Source organism: Eubalaena glacialis, chromosome 11 (assembly GCF_028564815.1).
Source record: "Eubalaena glacialis isolate mEubGla1 chromosome 11, mEubGla1.1.hap2.+ XY, whole genome shotgun sequence".
NCBI classification, from domain to species: Eukaryota; Metazoa; Chordata; class Mammalia; order Artiodactyla; family Balaenidae; genus Eubalaena; species Eubalaena glacialis.
The window spans coordinates 96048129-96066046 of NC_083726.1; the positions used below are offsets into that span (position 1 = coordinate 96048129).

Consider the following 17918-nt stretch of genomic DNA (forward strand, 5'->3'; position numbering starts at 1 on the left):
TTCAAGCCTGGGCCATCTGGTTCCAAGGCCAAGTTCTTAACATTGTGAACTCACCTGCCTCTTGTAGTTCATAGGTTCAGGGATAATTGTTATACACCATATGGAGTTTGTTACTCATCTTAAATTTAACATTTTGAAAGGTCTTTTAGTAAAGTAATTTGATTAAGATTAATACTGCTAACCCTGCCTTACCTTTCCCCGTTCCACCAAAATGGTATCATTTAGCAAGTAGACAACTTACATTGAAAAGACATCCCATTTTGATGGATTATTTTTCTTTTCAGAAAGACTTGGCTTTCTTGTCCTTTCTACTGTTTCTTCTTCAGGTGGTTCTGAGTCATCTTTAGTTCTGTAAATAAATATGGTTTTTAAATATTAAACTATGGATAATGTGCTATTATTATTTATAAGATACTGCTAAATTTTCCTGTATTACTAAGGAGGCTTGCAGATATTCGTTTGCTTTAGAAAGATTTGATAAATAGCTAATTCTAAAAGTCAAATCACCAACTTTATATTTTTAACCATTTATAGGAATTTAATTTTTTAAAGTAACTTTCTGTATTTAGAAAAATAGCAAATGTTTGTTGTAGAAAGTTGGGATACTAGCCAAAGAACAAATAAAAAAGGGGAGATTTACAAAGAACATGTGTAAGTTAGTCAATTCTCACCACTCATAATTAACCAATGTTGTTACTGTGATTTTCCTTCTCTGCATGTGCGTGTGTGTGTCTGTTAGTAACTACACTTTAAAAAGCAAATGTGGATGCTATATTTCTCCCTCTGTGTATTTTTCATTCAACGTATCATAAAATTTTTCTCATTAAGTTTCCTTTTACCACATTTTTTTTTAATATTCTATATTAACAATTGATTTTACTCTTTTTTCTGTAGGTTTTTTGAGCAGTGCTAAAGTGGAATAACATCAAAGTGTCATTTCTTCTTTCTCTAAAAAATCTTAATACTTTTAACATGTTTATGAAGAGATGTTCGGTATAAAACTACCTAAAACAAACTATTAGTGGTCAGTGAGCTGGGAACTAGCAAATGGGTTGACTGTATTTAAATAAAATCATATTATCTAAAGAGGGGTCCTTTACCTGAACAAAACTTGTTTCATTGTTCATGTTCCATGTTTCATGTTCACTGATGAGTGCCTAGTTGGATTTGAATTTTGAAATCCCAAACTTACAATCCCCTCACAATTGCCAAAGGGAATTGTGTCTCAAAGTTTTTGTTTTTGTTTTTCAGTCAAACACCTATAGGGAATGCATGTGATAGATTTTAGTTTGGTTTTTAAAGGCCACAAAGCCCAAAAGCCAGAATTCTTGTAGGATTCTCAAGGTTTCAGTCTTCATTTGCGAAAACTTCTCAGTAGAAATCATACCATACTGACAAAAATTTAAAAGTAGATTATAATCTTTTCAAGGAAACTCTTGATTTTTTTTTTTAACCCAGATCAGAAAATATCCATTATGTTAACTCTAAATCTAAAAAGAGTTCAATACATGCAATTAGACTCCCAGGATTATTTAAGGAAAAAATAAAGGCTTTGAGGGTAGGAACTATGTCTTTTTCATCTTTATATCTCTTAAGCTTGAGCGTAGTGTGTCTCATATAACAGGCATGCAATGAACGTGTTATAAAATCCACATAAAATCATTTCATTAAGATCTCTACAGATGAGGAAACTGGGACCAAATAAGGTTAAGCAATTTGTCCAATGTCACCCAAGGATTTAGAGGCAGCATTTCTTCTTGTCCCTCCCTCTTGCCCTCTACCTTTCATTATAGAAGTATATTTTATTTGTTTAACTTGCTAGATATAGAGATAGCAATGTAGAGTTTTATGTTTCCCGTAGTCTTCATTTACTTAAAGGGAAGACATGTATATATAATGCTCATATATTACATATTACATTATATGTTGCAAATAATTCATCTAAGTAGATGAAAATTTTATTTCTGTGGCTCTTTATTGACTTTTCCCCCTGATGACAAGACACCTATACAGGAAAAAAATTCTCTTCACATATCTGGCAAATTCCAGGTTCTTTTCTAACTTAAGACCTCAAACCTTGAAGTACTGAGTGTTATGAGAGTGAATGTATTAGCAAGTAACATTTATATAGTACTTTATAGTTCACAAAAGTCTTAAACAATGAATGATCTTTTTGATGATGCAGCATTGACCTCATCTCCACAGAATAAAAGTGATCCCCACTATTTATGCCCGACACATCAGGTTAATAAACACATCAAGCTTCACCTACTTTAGTTCACATTTTTCTTCTTCAGCATCTGCCCAGGAATAGGTGCTAATAAATCGATGTAATGAGGGACGGTGTTCACTCTGCTTTGACCCCAAAATACGCCTAAATAAAGATGATTATAGCCACTTGTCAAATCAAATACTTCTGTAGCCATTACCAATTTATTTCCCACTACCTAAATCAATACAAAGACAATACATTCTTATTTTTTCCTTGGCATATTCATGTAATGCTTATTTCATAAGAAATAATTTCATGAACATATGCCAATTTTTATAATTATTCTGCATATACTCCATACAAATCAAATGTTACTATATCACTTATTTCAAACATTTACTTTAGCCCAGTTATAAAACAGTAAGGTTCGCAAAGAGCTACCATAAAATTACACTTACCAACTGCTTGACCTCCTACTGAATCGGTCATTATTTTCCATCCCAGCCACCTTTGAAGTTCAGATGTTAAGGAAATAATAAAATATGAATTTAGTGAAGTAAATTTCTATTTCTGTCATATGAAAATAAATTTGCTTTTGACTAAGAACACTTAGGGATTTGCTTACCATTCCTGCATTTCCAATATTTCTGGGCAAAGAGGCAATGGTCACTCTTCGAAGAGAAGATGGCTACCCAAAGGGGGAAAATGTACACTTAGAAAATTCTCAACGTTTTATCCTTGTATGAAACACTGATGGGTATTCTTGAATGTACACATCCATGTACTTGACCACTGATGAGTTAAACAGGAGACATATTTTCAAGGATTTTGTTATGGCCAAATTGCCTTCCAGAAATATTCTGCCAATTTATATTCTACCTTCTCCAACAATGGATAATTTTTGCCAGTCAAGTAAGGAACATAAGGCTTTCTGTTTAGGTTTCCAGTAACACTGAACACTGTTTTTCTATGCCAAATAACCCTGTATGTATCTGCTCTGAGAACCACCTGTTTATGATTTTTGCCTATATTAATTTTGTTAACGATATTTCTTGGCAGAATTTTTTTATTGTTAATGTAGCCAAATCTTTTCATCTCTTCCTCTCTTTTTTTTTTTTTTTTGTTATCTTTGGTTTTGTTTTGTGTTTTTTTTGGCCACATCGTGTGGCATGCAGGATCTTAGTTCTCTGACCAGGGATCGAACCCGTGCCACCTGTAATGGAAGCGTGGAATCTTAAACACTGGACCGCCAGGGAAATCCCTCATCTCTTCCCCTCTTTTGCTACCATTTCTTTTATGCTTGGAAAGGTTTTCCCCAACTCAAGAGGAGATAAATACGCACCTATTTTAGGGATTTTTTTTCGTGGTTTCGTTTTTTCCATTTAATACATTTAAGGATGAGTATGACATTATAATGAATGGATGTGTTTATACCTCAGCCTTGAGATTTGTACAGGAGAATGTTATATTTTGTGGCTCTTCACATTTAAATAAGTAGAACTTCAGGAAATAAACTGAAGAAGTTTTATGTGAATTCTTTTCTTAAGCCACCATTCCTAATTTAATTTTATAGGTTAGTTGAACATCAAAAATATCAAATTGTGGTCCAAAAACCTGGGTTCTAATCATGATTCTATCACTACAGGATCATAACTAATCACTTAACTTCTGTGAAAGTTAATTTCCTCATCTGTGAAAAAGATTTGGATGGAATGATTTTAAAGTACCTTGCTCAAAAATTCAGTGAAATCTTGATTTTCAAACTGACAAAAACTGCTGGTTGACTTTCAATATCCCGTTTTCCCCTTCTACTTAGTAGCAAACTCCACTAATTTTTAGTTAGGCGTACAGCCTCCAGAATAAAAGCTGTTTTCATCTTATTTCCAACAAAGAATGAAAAGGGAAAATGTTATCTGGGACTTCTAGGAAGTGTCTTCAGAGGTAGAGAGAACACCTGTTCTCGCTTCTTCCTTCTTCTTGGAGCATGACTCAACATAATGACCAGGACTTGGTACCCAGAAATGACAAAGCTATCTTAGACTATGAGATGGAAGCAAAGCGCTGAGGTTGATGACTCGGCAGGAGAGAAGGGGACTGGGATTTTGTGAAGCTGCTCTGCCATTATTGGACTGCTTATTCCCAACTTTGGTTTCACATGAGAGAGAAACTATCGTTACACTGGCTTTCCTCTCGCTGCCAGGCAAACTTAATTGATATACAAATATTGCAAGAAGTATAAAAGTGTACATATATAAACATAAACATGTGTATATACATAACACATATATATGAATTAAAATCACTGTTGTTTTATGATTTACATTTAAAGCCATGTTGCTTCAAGTAATATTTTAAAACCATCTCAGCTATAACATTTGATAGACATTTGTTACCTTAGAGTTTAGAGAAGCTGAACGTTTTTTAATTTGGCAGTCACCTGAAAGGGAAAAACACATTTGTGTATTTTTGGAATTACATGTGCAATTTAACGCAAGGGTCTTAATTCTTTACAAAGAAAAGCAATGGTTAGAAAATATTTATTTAAGACCCTAGAGACTACTGAGCAATATAAATATCTGGTTATCATTTATTTGGTGATTCATAACATTAGTAATCTGAACCAATGGAATACAGTCCTCTATGTCACTGCCAATGTCCGCAATGCCTGCCTAGCACAGAGGGGGCACTAAATGAATGTCTGCTGAATCAATGAGTCCAAAATTACAGATCAGAAGATCATCAAATGTTATTACTTTGCAAGAAGAGGGAACAGATCATTAAAATGAAAATTCTGCCTATAAACGTTCATACTGTCTATTTAAAATAAAACTATAAGATTTATATAAGCCTTCTGTTAAGATATTCTCCATGGTCTCAGATGTCTCCCTATTTTCCAATCCATTGATCAGCTTACTCTGTCACAGTCCTTCCTTGTTCGAGGGATACAAAACCATTGTTGATAAGAGTGGTTCATTTATGCTATTGTACCTTGCTTTATGTGTGGAGAAAAAGCCAATTCTAACATATCCTAAGTAGGACAACACTGGGGTCAACTCAATGAGTTGGATTAATTATATTCTGTCATGTCATCATTTTAATGAAATCTTGGTGTCTACCATAAAATCCATCTTGTCTCCTAATTTGTTTTCTAACTGACATCTTACTCTGGGCTATATAAATAACAGGAATGAGTTATTTCTTATATTCTCCTATATATCATATCCTTCTAATATAATCTTAACATAAGGGTCTTATACTAAAGACATTATATAATAAGAATTAGTAAGAGAGAGAATGAAAAAGAAGAAAGTTAGAAAAACATAACTGATACAATTATCTTAAACTTTTATTACCTTCATCTTCAAGAGGGTTAAAAGTCCTTTCATTTTGCAAAAGAACCTGTTTTAGTTCTTCTAATTCAGCGTGCTCTTTGGCATACATTCTCTTCAGATTTTCTACATGCTGAATCATCACTTCGACGGCTTTACTAACCCGGGTTTCCTAGCAGGAAAAAAAAAAAGAACAAATTTACATTGAAAATACTATTCTTGATACCCAGTTAAAAGACAGTGAATTAGACACATGCACTTATCTTCACTCCATCCTTAAATCCTACAAAAATGACAAGGGTTTTTTTTAAGGCATGAGTAGACAAGGGTAAATAGAATGGAAGAGGATATAACAAATTTTTGAACACCTGCCAAGTAGAAGGACCGGTGGTAAATGACTAAGACCTGAGAAGCTGAACCCTAAAAAAGGCAGTAAGAAAAGTCTAGAAGCCACCTGGGTTATACCACAGAAAGCTGCAAATTCTCAGGAATTAGTGGTGCCTTTGGAATTAAGCTTGAAGACAGAACAGAAGAAATGGTTGAAAATCTGTGTAAAAAGTGATTAGATCCACAGATCCCCTCCCTTACTCAGGTCAGCTGAGCCCCTCTACCACTTCGGTGAAAGACTACAAAAGCTGGCTATCTAGAGAGAGTTAACCAGAGTGTCTGTGGATTGAGCAGTAACAAATAGTTGATGGTGAGTGGATCATACAGAAAAGAATAGATTTAAGCAAAAAAGTCTATATATATAGTGAATCTAGAGATATGGAGCCTTATTCTTCCAACTATCAAACACTTGTAGCCAAGCTTATACTCTCAAGACTGGCAGTTGGAAGATTTTTCTCTGAGGAATCTAACATTGCAAGATGACAGTCTTAAAACTACCAACGTTAAGAGTATCCCAGTGACACAACCTAGGTTGTGTGAAGCTCAGAGCCAACAAGAAACTTCCCCACCCAACATATACAGAGCTCCCAGTCAGCTGTATACTGGATCATCACTAGTCAGAGGAAAGCCTCTAGCCTGAGAAAAGAAAATCAAAACAAAAAGAAAAACACTAAAATTTCCATGAAACTATCAATATCTTCAGAAAAGTAAGAATAAGTATGGCATCTATGAAATAAGAACAAGATATTAAAAAGCAACATTCTGAGAATTTTAAAAGTCTGGAAATTAAAAATATGATAAAAAATATGTAGCTTAAGAGAAGAGTTTCAAGATAAGGTTGAGGAAATTTCTCTGAAACTAGAGCAAAAAGACAAAAATGTAGAAAACAGACAAGAAAGGACCAGTTCAGGAGAAAGGAATTCAAGAAGTATAGAAAATGTAGAAAAATTCCATCAAATGTAGAAAAGGAAACAGTTCAAGAAAATGTCTGAACTCAAGAAATAACTTTCCAGCTTAGGGCCTAAAACAGTGGTTGAAAATAAACCCATGCCAAGGAAGGACAGTAGGGGTAAGAGGATATCCTAAAAGGTTCTGGAAAGTAAAAAGGGGTTATAAACAAAAGTTCAAGAGTCAGAATGGCATCAAAGTTTGATAGCAACTCCAGAAGCTAAGAAGAAGATGAAAAATTATGAAGGAAATGATTTCTAACCTAGAATCCTTCACCCAGCTACCATAAAGTCATAAAGAATAAAGCCATTTTCAGTTATATAACATTTTAAAAAGTTTACCTCCCAGGCATTCTTTCCCTCAGAAAAACACGTGAGATGTTCCACCAAAATAAAAAAGTAAACCAGCAAAGAAGGAGGTATGGGATTCAGGAAATGGGATTCAACTCAAGAAAGAAGTGAAAGAAGTCTTCCTTTAAGAATTCCTAAGACTTCTGTGGTGAGCCTGAAGAACAGTCAGTTGAGATTGACAGGTCAAAAATATCTGGAAGCAACATCTCAATGAAGAAATTGCCAGAATACCTGATGAGTTTGAATGTATTGTGAGATCTAGACTCCCTGGGAGAGGCTGAGAATAAATTAGAGATAAGTAAATAGAAAACTAAGCATAACAATCATGGCAAAGGAAAATGATTAACTCCACGAAGAACATGAACATTGTGCAAAGAAGGAAAAGACATCATAACAGACTACTGTCTCTGCTATGAATAGAATTTACACGGGTGTAATAAAGTTTACAGATAATATAGATCTAATATTATTCATCCACTTTTTTTAATTAAAAAATTTTTATTATGATAATTTCAACAGACACAAAAAGTACACAATAAGCCCACACATATCTATTAACCAGTTTCAAGAACCACCAACATTTTGCTATATGAGTTTCATCTCAAATTTTGAATGCTATTTCTTTTTAAGTACAGGTGATGGACATCATGTTGTTTTACTCATAAACATTTCAGTAAGTATCTAAAAAAAAAACAAAATAGGAGTGTATTGTCTTAAGTAACCACAGTGCCATGATCACTTCTAACAACATTAACAGAAACATCTTATCATCTAATCCATATTCAAATTTCCCCAATTGTCTCAAAAACATCTATTTACAGTTTTGTTTGAATTTGAACCTGACAAAATACATTCATTGTATTTTTTCTTTTTTTTATATTGATGTATAATTCACAATATAAAATTTACTATTTTAAAGTGAACAATTCAGTGACATTTAGTACATTCACAGTGTTGTGCAACCACCACTTCTATCTAGTTTCAAAACATTTTTATCACCCCAAAGTAAAACCCCATACCCACTAAGCAATTACTCCCCACTCACCCCTCCCCACCAAAACCTAGCAAACACCAATCTTCTACCTTTCTCTAAAGATTTACCCATTCTAGATAGTATATATAAATAGAATTATACAATATGTGACCTTTGTGTCTAGCACCTATAGTTTGCATAAATTTTTCCAGATTCATCTACATTGTAGCATGTATCAACACGTCATTCCTTTTAATGGCTAAATAATATATTAATAATACGATAATAATATTGCAATTTCCCCACATCCTTGTCAACACTAGTTATTTTCCTTCTTCCTTCCTTTCTTTTTCTATTATTATAACTATCCTAGTGGGTGTGAAGAGGTATATCATTATGGTTTTGATTTTCATTTCCCTAATAATTAAGCATCTTTTCATGTGCTTATTGGCCATTTGTATATCTTCTTTAGGGAAATGCCTATTCAAGTCTTATTTGCATTTTTTAATTGGGTTGTTTCTCTTTCTGTCAAGCTGCAAGCATTCTTTATATATTCTGGATACTAGACCATTATCAGATATATGATCTTCAAATATTTTCTTCCATTCTGTAGATTATCTTTTCACTTTCTTGATAATGTCCTTTGATACACAAAAGTTTTTAATTTTGAGGAAGTCCAATTTATCTATTCTTTTGCTATTGCTTTTGCTTTTGTCGTCATATACTCCCTCATTTAACAAAAACTTTTTGAGTACTTGCTATGCACATTTTAGGCATTGGGGAGACAAGCAGTGAGCCATGCTGACACATATTCCTGCCTTCATGGAGCTTATATTCTAGTGGGAGGAGATAGACAACAAATAAGACGTCAGTAGAACATAATAATATGCTAAAATGTGATCAGCATTATGAAAAAAGACAGGGAAAGGGAGGATGAGAAGCTCTGGGGTGGAAGGGGTTGAAATTTTACAAGGGAGCTCAGGTGGTCAGCTGGGCTATTCTATGAAGGTGACATTTGAACAAGACTTGGAGAAGGTGAGGGCTAAGACATGTGGACACCTGGAGGAAAAATATTCTAGGCATATGGAACAGCTAGGACTGGGGGCCTGAGTTGGCAGCATGATGAACAGAAACGAGTCCCATGTGGCTGGCGTGCAATAACCCAGGAATACAGTCACAGAAAATAAAGTCCAAGGGGTAAGAAGGCAGGGGAATCATGTAGATCTTTCTAAGCCATCATAAGGACTTTGGGTTTTATTCTGAAAAAAATGAGGAGCCACTGGAGGGCTTTGAACCAATAAGTAACATGAAAAAAAAAAAGTAGCATGATCTGGCTTAAGTTTTAAAAGGATTATTCTGGCTGTTTTATTGAGAAGCGACTATGGGGGTGGTGTGGGGATTGGATTTAGATGGAGACAAGAAGACCACGTAGGAAGATATTGTAGTAATCTGGGAAAAAATAGAATGGTGGCTTAGATTAAGGTGGTAGCTGTGGAGAGGGAAATGAGTGGTTGAATTCCAGACATGTTCTGATGGTAAAGTGAATAGGATTGTCCATAGGATTAGATGTGGAGTGTGAGAGAAACGTGTTGAGAATTACCCCCAAGGTTTTCCAGCCCCAGCAACTGGAAGGACAGAGTTGCCCTTTACTGAGGTAAGGAGACTATGTGTGGAACAGTTTTTGGAGGGACTGTCAACAGTTTATTTTTGGATGTGTTAAGCTTAAGTTGTTTATCAAACTTCCAAGCTACATCAACAGTAGCAGATTCTAGTCTGAAACTCATGGCAGAGGTTTGGGATAAGTGTGTGAATTGGGGAGTCATCAGTTGACTACATGGGATAGTATGGGAATTGAGTGACGATGGAAATCAGACGTGCACAGGTGAAGCCCTGGGGCCCATCAAGATTAAGAGGGCTGGGAGAAAGGGTGGGACCCATAAAGGAGTCTGGAAGGGATTGGCCCATGATGTAGAGAGAAGGACCAGGGGACTGTGGTACCTGGAAACCAAGTGAGGAGAGTGTTTCCAGGAGGAGGAAGAGCTCAGCCGTGTTGAATGTAGCCGACAGGTTAAGGAAAATGGGTAGGTTAAGGCTGACTAGAATATGCTTCAGAGAGACTGGGAGGAGAGAAATTGGAAACAGTGAACACAATTCTGTTGAGGAGATTTGCTAAAAATGGGAACAGAGAAACAGGGTGGTAGCCAAAGGAGAAAGAGTGAAAGATGTTTTTTGTTTTGTGTTATTTTTCCTGTCTTAAAAACAACGTATTTGTGTGTTGATGGGAATGATTCAGTAGCGTGGGGAAAAACTGGAGATGGAAGAACGCAGGGAGAATTGGGGCCCCAAGATTCTGAGTAATTTAGAAGGGATGAGATCTTATATACAGGTGGAACGGTTAGCCATGGATAGGATGAGAGACAACTCATCTTTCGTACCAGGAAGGAAGGCAATGTCAAGGGTTTAGGTGCTTGTAGGTTCAGAGCTTTTGGCAGGTCCCTTCTGATTGCCTCAACTTTCTTACTGAGTTAAGAAGCAAAGTCATTATTTGACAGAGAGAGAGGGGAGGACATGATGGTGATTTGAGGAGAAAGTGTGAAACATGGGAAGCCCCAAGGACCACTTGAGGTTTGTGATGAATTTCAAAAGAACTCAGTCAGCATAGAGGTGTGAGGTTTTCCAGCTATGCAGGTATAATCAGGTGGAGAAATGGATTTAAAACAAGGTTGTAGATTTTCCTAATGATTAAAAGAAAACAAGAGAAGGAAAAGTGTTGAGGGTTCTTGCAAGGGAGCAAACGTTGTGTTTGACCATGGAATTTAAGCTTGGTTAGGAAAGAAGAGAGATCAACAATAAGGTGAAAGACAGTGAAAAGGTGTGAGGGGGTAAGATTGATAAATAAATATTCATCTTTTTAGTAGGAAACCAATAAATATCTAAAACTGAAAATAAATCACTTAGTGACAGTATAAGCATATTATTTGGAGATATGAATATTAATAAAAAACAAACCAAAAGAGTTGAAAGTTGTTGCTCTGGAACATGGGAAATGGGATAAGAAGGCTTTGAGAACCACTTGACTTTTTTAAAAAAAAGCTATGCACATACGTAACTTTAATAAAAATAGAACAAAGAATATTACTACCTGGCGAGGGGTTAAAAAGAAACTAGACTATTAGAAGTGTAAAACAAATGTTCAGACTAAAACTATCATCACAGTGAAATGTCTCCTTCTTAGGAAAATATATTTTAACAAGTTTGTTTAGGTAGAGATTCAAAAATTTAAAGTCTCCCCAGATTTTCCCACAAAGAAAATTTTGAAAATCTACTTCTCTATGAATGAGTGTGCAAAGATGCATAAACAAGGATATTTATTGTAGCATTGTTTAAAACAGGAAAATATCAAGAACATTCTGAAATGATCAAATATAGTTTTTTCCTAGAAATGTAATCCACTTTTAGTAATTTCATTGTAACTGGAGAAAGGGAGACAAATTACCTGATTAATGGCTCCTAACATCTCAGCCCTACTGGCCACTCGTGCTGTGCACTGACTGAGGAACGTTATACTCTTCTCCAGCTTCTTAATGATTTCCTGGGCTTGGCTGTCATCTTCACAAAGAGGTGTTAAAGACTGCACAGAAAGTAAAGTATTAAAAAGTATCCAACCCAAGTATTCAGCAAGTGATTCTAACACTGACTATACTGTAAATGCACATGAATCTATTATCTTTGTGGAAGGTGAAAAGCAGCAGCAAAGACCAATAATGAATGATACTGAAATATTAATACCTTTGTTGGTTATGAGGTAGACCTATGCAGGTATTCACAAAGCCTTTTATACTATTTTTGATCCCTTCCTTCTTTACTTCCCAAATTTGCTACTCCTTCATGTGTGTTTATATCTTTCTTCTACAATTAATAGGATGGGATGTAATTAATTGGCAATCGTAAAGAAATTATGCCTATAAATGAACTGAATGCACTATATGAAGATCATAGTTTGAACTTTTAAGAAAAGTAGTAAAAATATACTCGAATTAGATATGACTCTGATTACTATATTTGCTCTTCCATTGACGACAAGGTGAGATTGGGCTGGTTAGGCCGGTATGCCTTCATTGCCTTATGAATATTTATCTCAAACCTGTGCCCTTGAACCAAGATGACGGCTTTCCTGATGGAAGGCCATCTGTTTCACTGGGGTGGAGAAAGAATTAAGAGAACAGCATATTTGGAAGCCAACAAGCCATTGCTCATTAGCTGTGTGATCATGAGCAAATTTCTAATACTTGCCCATGTCTAAAATACCATAAATTTTGTATAGCATCAGAGAGGAAAAGTGCTGCCAATAAAACCATAAGGCATCATTGACTGTAAATTGCATCTTAATTCTACAAATGTTATAATATCAAGCTTTCTGATTTGCTTTTTCCTCATCTGTCAGATGGAGACAACTACATCTTCTTTCCAGGAATATTGTGACATGAGAGGTAATAGATGCCAATTGCTTGTCACACAGTAGATGCTCAATGAATAGCAGCCACTTCTGAAACAGGCAGATATGTATGAGTTGCAATTGGAAAGTTGCTAACCAACTGGAATGACCATTGTCAGACATACAGTTTCTTACTGCAGTTTAAATAACCACCATTAGTTAGAAAGAGAAGAGTATATATTAGTTGTTAGTCAAACAGAATATGGCTTACCAAAACTTAAATCATGAAGAAATAGAAATTTTGAGTAGATCAATAATTAGTAAGGAGATTGAAGCAGTTATAAAAGAAAAAAAATTCTCCCAAAGAGGAAAAGTCCAGTTCCAGATGGCTTCACTGGAGAATTCTATCAAACAGCTAAAGAAGAGTTAATACCAATTCTCCTGAAACTCTTGCAAAAAATTGAAGAGGAGGGAACACTTCCAAGTTCATTCTCTGAGGCCAGAATTACCCTGATACCAAAGCCAGACAACAACATTACAGGAAAACTACAGACCAATATCCATTATGAATAGTGATGTAAAAATCCTCAACAAAATACTAGCAAATTGAATTCAATAGCACATTAAAAGGATTATATACCATGACCAAGTGAGGTTTATTCCTGGAATGTAAGGATGGTTCAACATATGAAAATCAATCAGTGCAATACACCACATTAACAGAATGAAGGATAAATATCCCATGATCATCTAAATGGATAAGAAAAGCATTTGACAAGATTCAACACCTTTCATGATAAAAATATTCAAAAAAACAGAAATACAAGGAAACTACATCAACATAATAAAGGCCATATATGAACACCCACAGCTAAAATCATACTCAATGGTGAAAGACTGAAAGTTTTTCCTCTAAGATCAGAAAAAAGGCAAGGATGCCTACTCTCACCACTTCTATGCAACTTAGTACTGGAAGTCCTATCCAGAGCAGTTAGGCAAGTAAAAAAATATATTCAAAAAATCCATATTGGAAAGAATGAAGTAAAATGATCTTTGTTCACAGATGACATGATCTTACATAAAGAAACCCCTAAAGATTCCACAAAAAGACTCTTAGAACTAATAAACAAATTCAGCAAAGTTGTAGGATACAAAATCAACACACAAAAATCAATTGCATTTCTATGCACTACCAATGAACCATCTAAGAAGGAAATTAAGAAAATAATTCCACTTACAATAGCATCCAAAAAAATAAAATAGTTGAGAATAAACCTAACCAAGGAGATGAAAGACTTGTACACTGAAAACTACAAAACATTGCTGAAAAAATGAAAGAAGACACAAAGGGGAAGGCATCCTGTGTTCATGGACTGGAAGACTTAATTTTGTTAAGATGTCCATACTATCCAAATCAATCTACAGAGTCAATGTAATCTCTATCAAAATCCCAAAGGCATTTTTTGCAGAAATTGAAAAATTCATATGGAATCTCAAAGGACCCCAAAGAGCCAAACAATTTTGAAAAAGAAGTACAAAGATAAAGGTATCCCATGTCTTGGCTTCAAAACACACTACAAAGATACAGTAACCAAAACAGTATGGTTCTGGCATAAAGACAGACCAGTGGAACAGAATAGCATGCCCAGAAATAAACCTATACATATATGGTCAAATGATCTTTGACAAGGGTGCCAAGACTACAAAATGGGGAAAGGATAGTATCTTTAACAAATGATGTTGGAAAACTGCAAAAGAGTAAAGTTGGGCTCTTATTTTACACCATATACAAAAATCAACTCAAAATGGATTACAGACCTAAATGTAGGACCCCAAACTATATAACTCTAGAAGAAAACATAGGGGGAAATCTTCATGACATCATATTTGGCAATGATTTCTTGAATATGACACCAAAAGCATAGGTTACAAAAGCAAAAATAGACAAATAGCACTACATCAAACTTACAGACTTTTGTGCATCAAAGGACATAATAAACAGAATGAAAAGGCAACCTATGGAATGGGAGAAAATATTTGCAAATCATAAATCCTATTTTAAAATTGGCAAAGGACTTAGACATTTTCCAAAGATGATATACAAATGGCCAATAAGCATATGAAAAGATGCTCAACAATACTAATCGTCAGAGAAATGCAAATCAAAACCACAATGAGATACCACATTGCACCTATTAAATGGCTACTATCAGAAAACAGAAAATAGGGACTTCCCTGGTGGTGCAGTGGTTAAGAATCCACTGCCAATGTAGGGGACACGGGTTCGAGCTCTGGTCCGGGAAGATCCCACATGCCGCGGAGCAACTAAGCCCGTGCGCCACAACGACTGAGCCTGTGCTCTAGAGCCCACGAGCCACAACTACTGAGCCCATGTGCTGCAACTACTGAAGCCCGTGCGCCTAGAGCCCGTGCTCTGCAACAAAGAAAAGCCACCACAATGAGAAGCCGGTGCACCACAACAAAGAGTAGCCCCGCTCACCGCAAATAGAGAAAGCCTGCACACAGCAACGAATACCCAGTGCAGCCAAAAATAAATTAATTAATTAAAAAAAAAAAAAAAGAAAACAGAAAATAACATGTTGGCCAGGATGTAGAGAAATTGGAACCTTGGTGCACTGTTAGTAGGATTGTAAAATGGTAACACCACTGTGCGAAACAGTATGGTGGTTTCTCAGAAACTTAAAATAGAACTCCATATGATCCGGCAATCCAACATCTGGGCATATTTCTAAAAGAATTGAAAGCAGGGTCTTGAAGAGATATTTGCTCACCCATGTTCATAGCAACAATGTTCAATGTTCACAATAGCCAAGAGGTGGAAGTAACTCAAATGTCCATCAATAAATGAATGGATAAACAAAATGTGGTATATACATACAATGGAATATTTCATTCAGCCTTAAAGGAAGGAAAGCCTGCCACATGCTACAACATGGATGAATTTGAAGACATTATACTAAGTGAAATAAGCCAGTTACAAAAAGACAAATACTATATGATTCCACTTACATGAGCTATCTAAAGTAGTCAAATTCATAGAAACAGAAAGTAGAACAGTGATTACCAGGGGCTGAGAGAAGGGCAAAAGGGGAATAGTTTAATGGCTATAGAGTTTCAGTAAGCAAGATGAAAAAGTTCTGAAGATCTATCTCACAACAACGTGAATATACTCAACACTACTGACGTACACTTAAAATGGTTAATATGGTAAATTTTACATTATGTGTTTTTTTAACCACAGTAAAAAACAGAATATGGTTTCTATATTTTTATTTTCTTTTTCCAAAATGAGCCCCCTTAATTTTCCAACCCATCCATATATTTATGGTGACTTCACAAAATAGAAGAATAATAGTAGTTGTTACACTTCTGTGTACCTTACAGAAGGTTTGCCCATTATCTGACAAGACTGAAATGTCACCATTCTCTTTTTTCAGTTAATTAAATGGAAATCGTCTTTTGATTCTCTTCTTTGAAGCTTAACATTGATATTATCTCCTATTGTTCAGTTTTCTGCATAATTACTCTTCTGCCTGAAATCTATTTGAAGATACAGAGAGATGGCAGAAGATTCACATAACTACTTTAAACGACAGTTATTTGTTTTATTGCTTATACCCTTCTATTGGTGAACCTTTTATCTTAGCCTGATCCTGAATTCTTACCTCCTATTAATTCACATTTGAGTCAGGCAGGGCTTGGTACCTAGTGCTGGTTTTAGTCATACAAGTAAACTCTTACGTAATTTTGAAAACTTTATTAATAATACAACCGAACGTGTAGTCCCCAAATGTTATGAGTCTCACCTCTAACAGTTTTAAACAGTTAGTGATTTCTTTCTTCAAATTTTCTTCTGCCAAGTCACGGGATCTTTCTTCAAGCTTCACTCTTTTCTCCAAGGTGAACCAGTCGCATTTAAATCCCAAAGATAACCTGAGAAATTCGGCCTGTTGTCAAAATAATGTGAGGGTGAGGAGAGAACATTGGATGTAGTCAAATTTCCAGTTTAATACCAAATTACACTGAGGCATTTCTTTCTCCTCCCAGTGACATAATGCTGGCACGCATAGGCTTTCCCTGCACTTCCATGGCCAAGCCAGACAGACACCAAACGTACGATAGCTTGTGCAAAAGCTCGCAGGGACTGCAGGCGAGTGAGTCTGAAACACGTATTTTTTTTTACTAAAGGAAAAAACATTTGCTTGAAACTTACCTCCACCTCCTTCTCATTAGCAGAAGTGCTGTAAGATAAGAGAAAGAACTTATTCAAACATAGTTCAACAGAAAAGCAAAAAATGTGAGCATGCTGTATGAGGAGGAGCTTACTTGTCACTTTGTCTAAAGTTAACTGACTTCACAGGAAGAGAGGAAACAGCGGCGCCTATTAAAAGACAATAAGATAGTATTTGGTTAAACAGGCTTAACAGCTACAGGCACATTCAATCCAATGTGGTTATGGCCTCCCTCCACTAAACAAAGGCATTCATTGAAATATGTCTGAGAAGATCGCCAGCTAATAATGCATTTGCTTAAATATAAGATAATGTTATGCTACGCTTTGGGGATCACAATCATGTTGAAATTACTGGCTCACACTTCAGCACGTGAATAGTCTTTGAAAACCTGAAGATGTCTCAGAGTCAAGGGACAGCCCAATTTGTTCTTTCTGCGTTTGAATGTTTACTTGGTTTGATTCCATGGTTAAATGCATAGCTTCAGCTGGTACCCTGGTTTCCTGCGGACCAAGGATTTAAAACCAGCCACTTTTATGAGATCTTTTATCAGGCACTTTTCTAAGTGCTTTTTACATAACTTCTTCAATCCTCACAGCCAGCCTTCTGTGGTGGGTACCGTTCTTATCTATAGTTTATAGGCTAGGAAACTGAATCGCAGCTTACCTAGCTCACACAGGCTTGGGGTAGTAGTAGTAGTAGTAGTACTAGGAGTAGTAACAATAGTATAATAATAATAATAATACTGCTAATAATAACAGCAACAATAAACATGATATCAATCATTTACCACAGGTTTACTATATGCCAGTCCCAGAACAAAGCTCTTTATACATATTAATGATACTCTTCATGACTACTTCACAAAGAAGACAATAATAGTTATTAAGAGCATTAAGTATAGAGTTGAAAAGATCTGGTTTAAATCCTAGCTTTTGTGGACAAAGAATGTGGCCTGCCATTCAGTAAACAAATGATGTTGTGGCCATCAAGCCATCAGCCACCGTAGCTGCGTAGCTGCGGTGCACCCT

General features: G+C 35.6%; 1 protein-coding gene across 1 annotated transcript in view; it reads right to left on the reverse strand.

Annotated features, from left to right (window-relative positions):
- Nucleotides 1-17918, reverse strand: part of IRAG2 (inositol 1,4,5-triphosphate receptor associated 2) — a 91156-nt gene that overhangs the window by 1010 nt on the left and 72228 nt on the right. The window contains exons 29-38 of the mRNA XM_061205287.1: nt 16982-17036; nt 16869-16896; nt 16462-16602; nt 11696-11830; nt 5566-5713; nt 4606-4649; nt 2838-2900; nt 2671-2720; nt 2273-2374; nt 242-349 (exon numbers count right to left, since the gene is read on the reverse strand). Of these exons, the coding sequence (XP_061061270.1) occupies nt 242-349; nt 2273-2374; nt 2671-2720; nt 2838-2900; nt 4606-4649; nt 5566-5713; nt 11696-11830; nt 16462-16602; nt 16869-16896; nt 16982-17036 (874 nt within the window). The remainder of the gene's footprint in view (nt 1-241; nt 350-2272; nt 2375-2670; nt 2721-2837; nt 2901-4605; nt 4650-5565; nt 5714-11695; nt 11831-16461; nt 16603-16868; nt 16897-16981; nt 17037-17918) is intronic.